A 15,999-nucleotide genomic window follows, 5' to 3' on the forward strand; every position below is an offset into this window, starting at 1 on the left:
TTACATCTTGTTTAATATAGATATAGCGAGTGGGTATAAAAGGGAACCCTGTTTCATTTTGAAAGTGTCTTACAACCTTTCTGTGCCCATTTGACACAGATGTAATCACTCTTCTACACTGGAAACATGAAATATTCTAAGAATCAAATAGTTCACCTAGCATGCTTGCAAAAAAGCCATCTTGTCAAACATGTGAAAGGTCTCTAACATCTTTACATGTGTGCCAAATTTCATCTGGATTGTGTTCACTGTGGACAAATATCAGCATAGTTTAATTGAACGTTGCACTAAACTCTAATTCAGGGATTGATCCTTTAAGCAGTTGTGATAATGGAATGTGACGGCTGTCAAAAGACCTTAGTTTTTTTTATGGACAAATTTGGTAAACTTAAGAAGAGTACGTCAGGAAATCCTAACTTCCAGTCCCCTGATCTAACCACTATATTATTCACTCCTGCTATACAAATCTGACATTGATAAGGCTATTAGCGTATATTATGATATTCGACTTTTTTTTAAATAGACAATTTATTTCTAGATGTAAGCCATTTGTAGACAACACGGGGGTTTATTTTGCCCTCAATTAAAACAGTGGGGTTTTTTTAAAAATGCTTTAATTCAGGGCAAAGTAAACCCCCGTGTTGTGTACACCCTTGTTGGAGCCTAATCCTTACTTGCCTCTCCACCGGTGGGGTGGGGAAAGAAAGCTGCTGGCAGGCAGAGCGATCCCTGAGCTGTGGAAAGGGGATAGTGCTTCCCTCTGCAACAGCAGCAGCCCCCCTCCAGGCAGCACCTGCCCACAGGCACCCAGCTCAGATAGTCCTGGTGGGCACCGCTGCCATGGAGGGAAGCACCAGGCCCCCATGCAACTCAGGCAGGCAGGCAGGCTCTGGGGGGGAAAAAAATCAGGCTCCCCACTTCTTTTTTTCTTTCTGTGAAGCCTGCCTTCCCAGGCTGCTGCCAGGCTGCCTGCATACCCCCTGAGCCACACGGAGCCTGGTGCTTCCCCCTTTGACTGTAGGGTAAGAAACTAAAACTCCTCGGCAGTGTTTTACTTTGCAGCACCACAAAGTTATTTGATACATCCCAAAGACATTTAAGGCACATTACACCACTGAATGTGCTACAAAGGCTGGAATTCATACCCAATACTCTGCCAAATTTGCAAACTCATGCAAACAGCAATGCCATTAAAGTTGTGCAAAAGGCATTTAACCTGCTTTAAACCCTCTTTAAAGTGTTGTCTACAAACAACCTAAAGCAGCTCAAAAATTAAAGTTATATGTTTACATTGGTGTATTTTGGGAGGAAATCATAGATTCACCATGTCAGTACATAGAAAATTGAGCTTGAAAATCATAAACATTTCCATTCGGGAGTTTTATGTTGAAATATAAAACAAAAATGTTTAGAATTTATCACATTCAACTGTTGATATATGCCTTGCCTACAGTTAGATACTTATGAGGAGGGACCTACCAAAATCACAGTGGAAGTGTACCTTGCAGCGGCTCATTCAATCTTCCTGGCTTCACCACGGCCCCCTGCACCTGCGATTGGTGAAGGGGCCCTGGCAGCCCCACCACTTGCTGCTGATCGGCCAGGAGACAAAAACCACAGCATATTTAAAACTGTAGATTTTGCCTCCCCTGATATCAGTGGCATCTAAGGAGCACCTTATAATCTATACTATATTTATCCTCACAACCACTCTGCAGGGCAGGGAAAATGCTATTTTCCCTGTTTAGCTGATGGAAAATGGTAGCACAGAGAGATTATGGAAATTCCCTAAAGCGAACCCCCAGAGCATCGCGAGCAACTTAAAAAGGGGTCCAAACTTCTTTTCCCTTCCCAAAGTACAAACACTCTGCCCGCTTCCCTCCCCCAGAGGTGACGCATATGTCCTTGGACTCGCCCACATTGGAAGTATCTCTTGTGTTTTCTAATCTCAGCACGTACAGGTTAGTGGGGCTCAGTATTTATCTGTCAACAGTTCAATTGTGTGTGATTGAGTACGAGTGCAAAATCAATAGTTTTAATCATGGGGGTTGCATACATTTATATATTATTTTATGGAGTCGTGGTATCACAGAGTCTGAGAACCCCTAGCCTAAAGTTATACAGGAAGTTTGTGGTGAAGCAGAGACTCGAATGCAAGTTAACCAAGCTCTAGGCTCATATATGAATGTCTGCATGTCCTTCCTTCCAACTGAGTCCCAGTCCTGACTGAGGCCTTTGGTCACTCCTATAATGGAAATAAACGCAAACAGTCCGTGTCATATACTGTTCTTACAGCTGCTGTTATTGCTTTTCAAAATCAACTTCAGTTAATACGCAGGCAGATATGTTCTGCTGTTTCCCCTGGCCACCTACACATTCATTCTGTCATTCTTCACATAATTTATTCATCTCAATTATTCATTGATAATTATTATATCTGTACCCATTAACTGTTTAGTATTTTTCCTGGTACTTTTAGAAATATTTCAATACATGAAATAACAGTTAAGGCTTGGCAAGGGGGGCACCAGTCTCAGGTGCTGATTTAGAGAGCGTACCAGAAAAGAAGCCCCCAAGGAATCCATGCCATGGTAGTAGCAGGGAAGGTCTTAGAGGGACTCTCAAGCACTCAGCACCTTCCCCACTCCATCTCCCATTCTCTAGCACCTCTACCCCGGTGCCAAAATTGCCAGTTATGCCTCTGTTTTATGGGATGTAGATGTGTTAGGGAAATTAGATGTTAATTTCAGTGCAGTAGCAATTATGAGAGCACTGGTCATAGAGCATGACCTCATGATGCTAGAGGATGTACAAAAACAGGCAAAAGGATGATCCTTAAGCAAAGAAGTCATTCTCTGTGCTGCACATAGCACCTTTAATTGAAGAGAAGATCTCTTCATCCCCACTGTCATGGAGAGGCACCTGCTATTTTGTGTTTTGTGTTTCCATTCAGCTGCAGATTAGTACGGTACCAATCATGCAAAGACGCATTCAACCTTGAGTCTGCGATTAGCCTTACTGATTTTAATGAACCTATTCATGTTAGGTTCATTAAGCATGTCCCAACATTTGGAGGAGCAGGGCGAATAACTGTGTACATGCTCCCTCTCTCCTGTGACACCATATTTCTTCTTTTTTTGTTATTTACCTTCATTTGAAATAAAAAGGCTAAAATTCCATTTCCCTCACTGTTGGCTACAACAACTGAGCAGGTAGTTAACATCAAGCAATGTCAATTTGTGCTGTAAGACTTTACATATCATTTAATATATCTGTTATCTTTTTTTTGTTTTCTGTTGAATCTTTAAAGGTGGACAAGATGGCTAGTCTCTACAACATACATGTCCGTACAGGTTGCTTTTGTAACACAGGTGCCTGCCAGCAGCATTTGGGGATCAGCAATGAGGATATCAAAAGGAACCTTCAGGTCAGTACCAAATCCAAGTGAGACTAAGGGAAATTACTGCAAAACAAGAGGGGTGAAAGAAAGAAGAACTCAACTTCGTTAAATCCGTTTCCCCAGGGGCAAGAACTTATCACCCAGGGAACACCTGTGCCATGGGCCCTCTGGCATGTGGCAGGTTACCCTGGGTAAGGTAGGGGAGCAGTGTGTGGGCCCCAGCAGCCTCACCTGGGGTCCTGAGGGCGTTCTCGGGCTGCAGCAGCTGCGATCCTGCTGCTCAGAGCCTGGTGAGCAGCTAGAGTATGGCAGCCAGCCAAGCTCTGGTTTTGGGTGGCACGCACTGCCCATGCATGTGCCAGTCCACTTTTTTTTGTGGAGGTTTTTTTACCCCTGGATCTCCTGGGGTCAGAAAAAGCACTTCACCACTACATTGCAATGTGGTGAACAGCTGAATGTATAGTATGAGGCACTGCAGACATGTCTGTGGCACCCCATACCACATGATTGCACTCATGTGGACACAGTCTGAGGGTGCAAATCTTCTACATTTTGGCATCCAGTTATTATTTTCTGCAGGGCAATTTGTCTTATGTTCTATTTTTCACTAAACTTTATCTTAACACTTCTTTACTCATGGTAGCTTTCCCCTGTAGTGCTTGCATTATCAGTGATGCAGCAATATTAGAGCTGGGTGAAAAAATTTTAGTGGCTTCATTTGCCATTTAAAGAAAGATGTTCTGACACTTATTTTTTACCAGAAGAATTTGAAGCGTTTCATTTTGACAAAGTCAAAATATTTTGTTTCAATAGCGGCATTTCAATTCAATTCAATTAGACTTCTATATTACACTAATTTATAACAGTTTAAATTTTAATAGGATTTATGTTAATCTTATTCCTCTGTTACTATATACATTGTATTTTATATTTTAATTACTAAAATTATGTTAGTGAAAGTGTATGCTTCATAGTATTTAAATAAAACATTTGATGGCCCTAAATTCTTTCTTTTCATAGTTTTGGTTCTTTTAAAATTTTGAGATTTTGGTTCTTTGTTTTGACTCAAGAAGAAAAAAAATCCAAGGGCCTTTGTACATGCCACAAAATTGGCCTTTAAAGTAGCTTAAATGCCCTTTTCTACCACTTTAACAGGGTTGCTGTTTGCACCCTTGCAGCGTATTCTGCTTTAAATGACTTTGGTACCTAGCAACATAAAACAGCTCCAAGGTATTTTAGTTTGCTACCTAACAAACTAAAATTGTGCCCAGGGCACTGGAAGCTGACGTGCTCAGGGCTTGGTGGTCCTCGTGCAGCCCAAGGGCTGCGGGACCCGGCAGCAGCCTGTGCAGGTAGGGTCCACTGAAGGGGAAAAAAAAGTGGTGAGCCTGATCCTTTTTTTTTCTCCCCATCTCGCCGGAGCCTGCCTGCCTGCCTGAGCTGTGCAGGGACCCAGTGCTTTCCTCCAAGGCTGCAGGGGAGCCAGTACTTTCCTCTGTGGCGTCAGCACCCCAGGTTGGGTGCCAGCAGGCGGGTGTCACCTGGGGGGTCCCTGCGCAGCTCAGGGACCGCTTGGTCCATCACCAGCTGCCGAAGAAGCAAGTAAGGATCTGGCCCTCAGCCTTGTGTACATGCCATGGGGTGTTGGTTTGGTTTAATTCTCCCTAAATTGAAGCAGTGTTTTTAAAAACCCACTGTTTCAATTTAAGGAGAACTAAACCAAATTAAACCCCCATGACATGTGCAAGCAGCCCAAATGTCAGTATCCCCTGTAGAATAGTAATTTAAATTCCCAAACGTATCTAATGCTATAGCTTGGATGTATAGCTAATGTATTTAATTATCTAATAGTCTTTGCTAATGATCATAGTGATAGAGTTGGTCTTTCCATACTGTAGGACAGTAGGGGCCAACCTTTTTGGAAGACATACCACAAATTAGCTCCACAACTTCCTTGATTATCACTCCAGTCCCTTCCATCTGCCCAACCTGCTGCTCTCCTTTCTGCTTCCTGCCATCTCTGCCATTGTATTGCCTGCCCCTCCCCACAGTCTGCCACATGCATCACACACAAAGGCTACCCGGGCCACTGGTGACACTTGTGCCACAGATTAGCCACCTCTGTTGTAAGTTATAGTCTGGAACAGAAATAAATCCTACCAAGAGAAAACAAACACAAAAATGAAATGAGAGACTGAGATAATTATGTTAGCTTAGAGAATTATATGTATATACAGCATGTCTACTTAGATTACTAGTATGCTAGATGTGGGTAACAGATGCCATCTGTGTCTGAACAAATTGCTTGCTCTGCCTTGTAACTGATATTTTCTACTAATTGTCATTCAAATTCTTAGTTAAGTATATAGCATATGTTATAATAAAACATGAGAGACTTCATGGTTGTAAACATGTCATCATTTGATATTACAATATATATACTGGGAGAAAATCCAAAAGCTTATTAAAGGCACTTTAAAAAAATGGTTGTACTAATCCATATTTTCCTTATAAATTCAAAAAGAACTTTTGATATGTTCCATAAATGTATGAGTGCTGCAATTATATGTCCAGAAGTTCTGATAAGAAGGAGTTCTCTACTCCCTCTAAAGATGAAAAGGGGCAAGAGCTTTGTTTACCATAGAAAGCTTTATTATATTACATAGGCTTCCTGTCCAGACTTCCTTTACTGACAGTTTGGGGAATCAAGGGCAGAGGTCCGTTATAAACATGGACCATATTAAATCATTGCACATCTGTTTAATAAACTAGAATTTTAAGGATCCTGAAAGTTGGCTCTTTGTAGCCAACAGTTCTAAGTGCTCCCCCACCAGTTCAACACTGGCCATTGGTTGGCAGTTGCACCCCCCACATGCAGCCCCCATCACACAGAGGAGGGATATGGCTGGTATCGTGTCTGACCATCTTTGACTCCCAAAGAACCTATTTTACTCCTGGGTTGACTGGAATTGGCCCTCATTATGACACCATAGTGAAACTCAAAATTCACTTCTATTGGGGCATCATGGCACAATTCTTCTGCTCTGTCACCATGTCTCAATGGGGAGAGGTCTTTTGCCCAAAATCAAGCATGACGGGGGCATCTGAAGTCCCAAGCCTCCAGACCTGGGACTTTCACTGTAGGGGGCCAGCCTGGATATAGGGACGGTCTGAACTTCCAGGCCTTCAGGTCTGGGATTTATATGTAGGATGCTGGGCCTGTTGAAAACATTTGACCCATGCATACTTATAGCTATGGAACTTTGCTCTTCTGGATTTGGAATTGAATTGACTATTGGAAATTTTTAAAATATCTGTAGTTAAACTTAGACTTATTTTTTCTGCTCCCAGGAATGGTCACAGGGAGGAGAGTGGTCCGTTTTGATGGTGAAATGCTCACTCCCAAGCAGCCAAAGAAACTCTGCTTTGTTGTCCCCTCACCCCTTTCTCCCCCCAAGGGAGAGACAGACAACACAAAATGAGGACTGTACTGGAAAGTGGCATAGAGGGCTAGATTCTGTCAGAAAAGGTCATCCAAATCAAAGATCAGCTGTGATCACAGAGCTGATTGGACTTTAAGGTCCTATTTAGCCAGCACCTTAATACAGCTGAACTACTAAAGTTGAGGAGATGAAGAAGCCTCCAATCAGAGTCAGACAAGTTGTTCACTTGAAACTGGAGACAAACCTGGGCAGAAACTTTTGGTCTATCATTACTGGCTGATGCAATCTGCAAGTGGGCCTTGATGATACAACAAGACTCTTGGGACAGTCTCACCTGTAGATGGAGTTAGACTATTGCCAAAGTCACAGACAAGGACTGTTGGTCATATTTTCCCCTACATTTCCAGATGTGTTCTTTTGATACATTTTCAAACTTCATGAATGCGCTCCTTTTTCTCACATAACTATTTCTTTCCACTGTCACTGATCACTTCTGAATAAGGAAGTTTTACTTCTTCAGGTCTTACAAGGAAAGTTTTCCCGGCTTTCCTGGTAAAGTCTCAAGTAAATTTAGTTATTTAGCAAGCATGAAGCTAGCTGTAGTGAACCTGGCCCTTTCTACAGCTGTGAACTCCTGGCAGAAGGTTTACATGTATGTAATCAGATATTACCTAATTATGTAAATGTTGTTTCTTTTCTGTTGTCTGAGCAGGCAAGACAGAGTAGGATGAAAATTGTCACTCTGCACTTAAAGATTTGACAGTTGCTTTGTCTGTTTTGTTTCTTTATTTTAAAAAAACAAACTACAAATACATGAAAGTAGTGTTTGGTGAACTGTGACCTCTCTCCTGCTTCTTAAAATAAACCTCTTGTAAATAATCTAGTCAAACTCCAATTTTGATGTAGCAGAATGCATAAATAAGTGAAAACCATGAAACTAAACCACCCACTACATTTGCCTACCCACATGCACAGTGCAGTGAGCTAGGGTGCTAGAAGAACTTGCAGCTGGAGAGGTGAGGGGGCCATGGCCCCTGCTGGTGTGCATCCACCAAGGTATACAGCCCCTGGCTGCTAAGAAGTTGGAGAGCACTGGCCCAGGTTATCATGACTAGAGTTGGTTGGACATGTTTCAACAGAATGATTTTTCATTGGAAAATGCCATTAGTTGAAACTTCTTTTTTTTTTCCAAAAGAAGATATTTTTCTTAGAAAGGTTTTGTGATGGAATGCTTCAATGATTGGACCAGAGAGAGACCAACCGTATAGCTTAGTTTTGCTCACCCTAATTACAGGTCTGGAGGCCTAATTACAAGCTTATAGAGTCTCTCTTGAATGCATGCCCTTGCTTTCTACCTCTCTTTCTTTCTTCCCCCTTGACTGGGCATGCACAGACAGATAAGACATGGGGAAGTGAATAAGGCTGCATCTCAAATTGTATGCACTAACTGCCTGTATGCACACTCCCATCCTTCAATAAATGAAAGCTAACCCATGGTAACTCACCTCTCTGAAACAGCTACAATAGGTTAACTTCAAGCTAGTCAAAGTTAAGAACATGTTCATGGGCCCTTACTATGGAAAAGTTGGTGTTCTGCAAGTCCCCACCCTCATTTGTAATGTGATAAGCTTGTTCATGTGTAACCATGCCCAATGTATGATTATTTATAAGAGCTGGGACATCTCTAAAAGGAAAAGATTAAGAGACCCATCCCAGAATAATTAATAGCTATTCGTTAGGGATCTCTCTTGAAGATGGTCTTCATGAATCAGGTACAGCAGGTATTTAAAGCTGCATTACCCTGTCCTGGTTAGGGGCAAAGTTACCAAGCCATTGTGGTGAGGGTGACTCTTGTTGGTTCTATATGCAATAAAGTTTCAAAGGTCTCCATTTGGTCTCAGTGTGGATCAAGAAACTTTTCTAAAATCCTAGTATTTTCCATGGGACAGGCAAATTATTTCCTGTTCATCTCTAATAGCATCTCCATTTTTCCATTTTATTAACATATTTGCTGTCTGTATTTGGGAACTGAATCTTAATGCTGGACTTTACAGTGTGATATAAAACTATGTAAAACAATAGGAGAAAGAAATGAGAAGGCCATTCTAATAGCTCTGTGTCTTTTTCTTTTTCTTTCAAACTAGGCCGGCCATGTTTGTGGAGATAACATAGATATAATTGATGGACGTCCCACTGGGTCTGTGAGAATATCATTTGGCTACATGTCCACATTTGAAGATGCACAAAACTTTCTAAAGTTCATTATAGCCACCCAACTCTCCAAAGCAGACATTGAGTTTCCCTCTCAACCTACTCCAACCAAGACTGTTACAGAGTCTGCAGAATCTCCCATACAGAATGACCAAGCTTCCTGTCACAATGCAGATGTGTTGTCTCTGAAAACTATTATCTCAGACACTGGACCCTGGAATAACTCATCTGCAATGCTGAAGACTACCAGGTGGCAGCCACCAGAGACTGAATTGGAAAGGACCAGGGCTGCTGTTTTTGAGTGGGCAGTTCCTGTACACAGCAGTAGTAACAAGTCATTCATTGTCACCAACATTTGCCTCTACCCAATCAAATCTTGTTCTGCATTTGAGGTATGTATTTAAAGTAATATTTAGAGATTTTTCTTTGCTTTCCATTTTTATGCGTTTCTTTGTTTGTTGGCAATATTGTGCATTAGGCTATGTGGGAGGTAGGTGGGATCGAGTTTATTTTGGGAAGAGAGGACTCATTTTTTTCAAAATTGTAAGATCAGGGTCCTGCACAGTTAGGTATTTTAAGGGACTTTCAATTTTAAGGGATTTTCTGAAGTTATAGAATGTACATTTCTTACATTTTTGTCTCTCCAAAAATACAAATCTGTATCTAATGTGTAGTATTAAAAAGGAATAGTCAGATTCTACAAAAATTCAAATGAATTATAATAAAGTAATTAGCATGCTTTTAGAAAATGACATGTGATGGACTTGCAGGCATTGATGGGTATGCAGCAATTGAGAAGTAACTTGATTAACATGTTATAATTGAGAGGAGGCTGATTTACATTACAAAGAAATGTTATCATTAAAAATACATTTGCAACAGAAATATGACATTTAAGTGTTGCAGCACTATTTGAAAGTTCACTCTTTGAAGATTTTAATTGCTTTTTTGCCAAGTTAATAATATCCTCACCTTAGCTGTGACTTTTTTTTTTAAATAATGCATGATGAAATAGGTGTATGGTCTGAACAGTGACCTAGAATCTGACTTTGCTTCATGCCATGCTGGGGAGCAATTTAATGAATGTCAATAATGGAATAACTTTCCTTATGAAAACTTACCAGAGCAGGTCACTATCTCATATCGGAGTGAAAAATTGGGGTCAAAGCCAGGGACAATTCACCTGCATTTAAAATGTGGTTTCTCAAATGATACAATAATCATATTTTTAAAAAATGCCTGAAGGGGGTTAAGGGATTAAAGCAAACTGTAGCAAGGTATGACCAAGGAAGTCAACACACACATGCACACACACATTTAAGTCTTGGATTTGCTTACAATGAGCCCTGTCTTTAATTGAGAGGCACAGCCTTAGAAAATAGGGGATAAACACCTTTAATTAGGTGTTGAGAAAAGTCAAAAGAAAAGGATGGCTTCCTGTTTATTCAGGTGTTGTGGTTATTTGAGTTGCTGCCAGAATGATTTACTATTAAAATGCATCCATACACTACCCGGTGCAGTTAGGGTTAAATGGTAGTTTTAACAGAAGCCAGAGTTGTGCCACAGCAGAGATCAGAGGTCTTGGGTTTAGGCATAGCTGTGCTGCGTAGAGTAAAAGGAGGCATCATCCAGTTGTATCCCCAGATACAAGGAGAGGCTTGTGACCTCCCCTCCAAGCCCACACTGGGGAGGTTGTTACCACTGTGGATGCCAAACTCATGCAGTCTCTGAGGAACAGAGCTATGACTGTGATAGTATAAGAGCTACAGAAGTAGATTCTTTGCAGTCTCTCTATACCTGTCACAACAATCCCATAATGTCTGATGTACCATATACACAATTATAGCCAGACCCAAAAAGGGTTTGGGGTGCCTACGTCACATTAAGAAACAGCTATTTAGGTACTGGGCATGTGCTGAGGGCCACTCCAAGATAGCCACATTACCTAATTTTGGGAAATTATCATCAGAGATCTGGGTTTCCCCTGATAAAAAATTGCAAATTCTCCATAACCATCCCCCCCAAATCTATGATTAAAATTAAAGACCCCACCACAACTGTCCTAGCCCTGCTGGTGGCCCTCACTGCACACCCACAGCCCCCTGGCTCAGCTTGTGGCTCTCACTCTCTCTGCACAGCCCCCACAGCCTTGCTGGTGCACTTCGCCCTCCACCCACAGCCCCTGCTCCCCCCCAGCCCTGCCAGAGGGGCCCACCTGCCAGGGCTAGGAACCCAGCTCTGCAGCCTCCTGCCCCCACTCCCCCCTGCTGCAGGCTTAGGCGGGGGGGCAGCTCCCTGCCGCTGCACACACTCCCAGGGGACAGGGGGTACTTGTGCCCTCCAAATCTGTGTACAGGGCAGGAGTGGGAGTGGGTGCAGGCTGTGCGCTCTGGCTCTCACCCTGCTGCCCTCCCCTAGGGCCTCCACAGCCCAGCGGGTGCGACCCGGCAAAACAGGGAGCAGTGGAGCCATGCAGAGAAGCTGCTCACTGCTGCGAGCTCTGCGCTGCCCTGGTGACACCTCCTATGTGCCCGGCTGCACTGAGGACAGCAATGTGGGTTTGTGCCCCAAAGCTACCATGCACACAGGGCGCACATCACCAGGGCAGCACGGAGCTCACAGCAGCAAGCAGCTTCTCCACACAGCTCCACTGTTCCTTGCCATGCCAAGTCATGCACACTGGACTGCAGAGGTCCTGAGGTGGGCAGCAGGGTGGGAGCCCAAGTCTGTATCCACCCCCACCCCTGCCCCATGCACAGATCTGGGGGGTATGAGTCCCCCCTGCCCCTCAGAAGCATGTGCAGTGGTGGAGAGCCAGCCCCCCCACCCCGGCTTCTGGACGAGCTGCTCATGGCCCCATCCAACTCTCCACTGGGGCCCTGCAGCCATGCATTGTGGCCCCAAGCCCCACGTACCACCTGGTTGTCCATGCTAGCCCTGCGTAACTCCCTCCCTATGGGGCCCTCAATTCCCTCTGTCCCCTCCCCCCCAGTTACCTGCAGGAACTGCTCTTCAGGCTGCCTGGGGCCATGTGCGTATATGTGCATATGCCGCCCCCTGTCTGATCACCCTCCTCCCACTGGCTCTCAGCACCTTGCAGGCTGAAACTCTGCTGGCCTGCAGAGAGTTCATTGCAAAACTGCAAAATCCATGGTTTTCTCCAGTAAAGTGAGAAATCCGCATTTGCCTCCGGTAAAAGGTAAAATCCATGTTTTATTTCATTTTCCCATGAGAAATAGAAAACCTGGATCCCTGGTTATCATGCACATGATGTGGGAGTGACTGGTTGAGATGTTCTTGATAGGGGCATTCACAGATGCAGCAGAGAAGTGTTAATATGCCCAAGGAGAAAAAGTAGTCTCAGCGCTTACCGCCCACTAGCTAAGACCCCCACATGGAAAAATCAGTCAGTCAAGCAGGTAACATCAGCAACATCAACATTTGTAAAAAGAATTAAAATCTTTTTGTCCTCATTTTATTGCCAGCCAGGCACAGGGGAATATTTAAAAGCGTACTGTAACTTTATTTCTGCACAGTTTTTTTTTCCAAATCAGAAGCAATTTATTTGGCTGTCAATATGTCTTGGAAATCACCTAAGCTCATTCTAAATCCAGAAACTGTTTGGCCTCTTTTCTGTGGCTGCAGTGTTGAGTAGCTACCTCCTGAACCTGTATCATCACTAATTGCAAAGTGAGTCACTCTTCATAAGACTGGATGTGTCACTACTCCACCTGTATCATTTTGAAGGGTAAAAGTGTCAAATGCCAGACTCCTTGGAGTTCGAAGTGAAACACTCAAAAAGATCTTCCCAAAATTAAATGAAGGGGGAATGAAATGCTGGCCTTTCAGCCTACCCTTGGAATGTCATTGTTTTTGGCATCTCTGTGCACCTCCTAAAATGTGCTTGACAAGAAAAGAACATTTTACTGTTCAGTCCTCCTCTATGAATGTGTAACAGATCATACAAAATAGAGGGTTCAGATGGGGTATGGGAATCCTAATGGAATTTTCTTGAAAGCTCTATTTTAAAAATGGGTTGACAACTTGTGCTCCCTACTATCACAATATTAAGATGGGCAAAGTCCTTGGTTTTCTGTATTAGCTAATTCTATCATGTCTATTTTAAGTTCTTCAGGTTTTTTTTATTTAATTATTCTTCTCTGGTACTTTTTCCCCTTTAAACTCTTCCCTTCTTCATCCCTCTTTTCATAGGCACAGATTTTTACATTTTTAAATGCAAATGTTTTATGTCCATGAATTTTGTATCATTGCTGAATGCCTCATGTTCAGTGAAAGACGTTAAGACTTTAAACATCAATAACTTTGTTATTTTTGTAGTAGATTTCATGCTGTAAAAATTGCCTAGGATCACCCAAGACTATAAAAATATGTTTTCATTTAAAATACAATTCAGATTTTCAGTCATCAGTGAAGAAACATGACATACAAAGGACATAAACATACATTTCTTTTTTATTTGCATATTTAAAATCAGGTCATTCCGTTCCTTTGATACTTTCTAAACAGCATTAACCTTTAGGCTGATTTGCCTGTAATTAGAAAAATAAATCAGACAACAAGCATTTTTAAAGAAAATTAAAAAACAGATTTGTCTTATGGAAAATGTCATGCAGTGGTACCTGTAAATTTACTAGCACTGTATTCCAGTCTTTACTTTCTTGCAGACTAACTCTTTTTAACTAAAGGCATGCATCCTGACTGAAAGCTCGTGCTTTTCATACGTGTCTTATGTAGTTAAATCTATAAAGGTACATATCTACCCTGCCTTCTGACTGACTGCAGACTAGCATGACTAACTGGCTCTCAGTAGATCAGTGTCATGAGCTGATGTTGAAAAGTCATTATCTCTGCTGGTCTGAGGTCAGGCAGTAGGTAGTTCAAAGTAGCACCTCAGTGTACTTGTACACAAGTATGGAGGCTGCTCTGACACACTGAAATTACAGTGTGTTGGAGCAGACTCAATCACTGGCGTATGGTAACTACCACACTCCAACCTCCACATCTCATGTATCAGCATCCCCGTGCTTCATATTGGGGTGGGGATGCTTTATCTAAAGTTCATCAAATGCTGATACACAAGACACTCCCAGTGCTTTAATTAGAGTGGCTCTGATTCATGCCAGGGCAGAAAATGAACATGCTTTGTTACAAAATTAGCTAGCCTGTTGTGCTAGCACTACAGGCTTTTCCTTAGAAGGACTATGGAAGAGCATGTCTCAGAAATGACAGTGCTTCTGGTTCTCTTGAGGACTTAGTACTCTCCCTTTTGTCCATCCCAAGCAGCCCCAGGGAGAACAGGAATGGCCGAGCAGGGTTGCCTCTGCTGCATGCCAGCAGCTGTCATGCCTGTGACTGACCCCGCCAGTAGGCCTGTGCGAGTCGGCAGCAATCCGATCTGGCCACTTCAGATGGCCACGATCCGATCCAGAGCTCCGAACCGGGTTTCTGCCTTGATCCGGTCAAAGCTTCAGAGCCGCCTCAGAGATTGGGCCATAGGATATAATGGAGTTATCAGTGAAATATCTATAACTTTGTTGTTGTTTGTCCGATTTGGATGAAACTTGCAGGGATGGTAAGTCTGCTGAGTGCATGAAACCTGCCATGTTTCAAGAAGATTGGTTCAGGGGGTTGGGGGGAACTGTACCCCAAATTCTTGAAAGCCAAACTCATGTCATGGCTGCCTGTTACACCACAGCGGGGGGTCAAAACTGCAGGGATGGTAGCTCTGACTGAGGCCACAAAGCCTGCCAAGTTTCAAGGAGATCGGTGCAGGGGTTTGGGGGAAACTGCCCCTCAAGCTTCGGACAAGCAAAACTGGTGCCACTGGTGACACTGTGAGTGTTAAAGCATAGTGGGGTGACAGCTGCAGGGAAGGGAGACCCTGCTACAGCCATGAAGCCTGCCAGCTGCCAAGGAAATCAATGCAGGGGGGTCCTGGGGCTCTGCACCCCTAGCTGCTGACAGGGAAAACTTGTGCCATGGGTCCTTGTGGGACTGACTGTGTCTGTTTTGGAGCAGTTGATTGTCTGTATTGATTCTTTCCTCTCCTTAGCCTGGTTTTGTTGGTGCTAATTGATGCTCCTTAAGTTGTTATGTAGTAGCTAGGTTCTGTGTATTGAGCTGGTCCCTGAGTGAATCATGATTGATTGGTAACTGGGAACACAGCATCTTAGCAGTCAGGGCTGCAGCAGTGTCTTCCCCTCCCCATCCCAAGAGAGACACAGTCAGTCCCACAAGCAGCCATGTCATGAGTTTGCTTGTCCGCAGCTTGAGGGGCAGTTCCCCCCAAACCCCTTCACTGATCTTCTTGAAACTTGGTAGGCTTTGTGGCCCCAATAAGAGCTACCACCCCTGCAGTTTTTACCCTATGTTGTAACACCTAGACATGACAGGAGTTTTGCTTTCAGGAATTTGGGGTGCTATTCCCCACAAACTCCTGCACTGATCTTCTTGAAACTTGGCAAGGTTTATGCTCTCTGCAGAGTCTACCACCCCTGAAACTTTCATCCATATTGGACAAAAAACAGCAAAGTTATAGATATTTTATGGTTTCCCCATTATACCCTATGGCTGGATCTCCGAGGCGGCTCTGAAGCGCTTCGGGAAGCCGAACGCGGCCGGCGCTTCAACCTGGACATGCTGCTTCAGACCACGAAGCATCTGAAGCTTCTCTGGATCCGAAGCTCTGTTCAAAGCCTCGCACAGCCCTACCTGCCAGGGAAGGGGTGGGGAAGTTGTGCTCAGCCATGCCCCGCACCTAATCAGGGATGGCTCAGCCTAGGAAGCCTGCTGGAAGGTGTGCTGAAGCACCCTCAGCTTGCTGGCCTCGCCTAGCGCAGGCAGTCTGCATGCCCCCCACCACCTAAGGGCAGATCTGTGTTCTGGTCGCCAGCAATCTAACCTAGAGCACTTAAAGTAAAGTGT

At 43.5% G+C, this 15,999-nt stretch overlaps 1 protein-coding gene across 3 annotated transcripts in view; it reads left to right on the forward strand.

The window, feature by feature from the left end:
- MOCOS (molybdenum cofactor sulfurase) overlaps positions 1-15,999 on the forward strand; it is a 405,377-nt gene that overhangs the window by 330,920 nt on the left and 58,458 nt on the right. For all 3 annotated transcript variants that reach the window (XM_019540615.1, XM_019540606.1, XM_019540624.1), the window contains exons 7-8: positions 3,311-3,427; positions 8,988-9,446. In XM_019540615.1, coding sequence (XP_019396160.1) covers positions 3,311-3,427; positions 8,988-9,446 — 576 coding nt within the window. The remainder of the gene's footprint in view (positions 1-3,310; positions 3,428-8,987; positions 9,447-15,999) is intronic.

The sequence above is a fragment of the Crocodylus porosus genome, unplaced genomic scaffold (genome assembly GCF_001723895.1).
Source record: "Crocodylus porosus isolate Cpor-Errol unplaced genomic scaffold, CroPor_comp1, whole genome shotgun sequence".
NCBI lineage: Eukaryota > Metazoa > Chordata > Crocodylia > Crocodylidae > Crocodylus > Crocodylus porosus.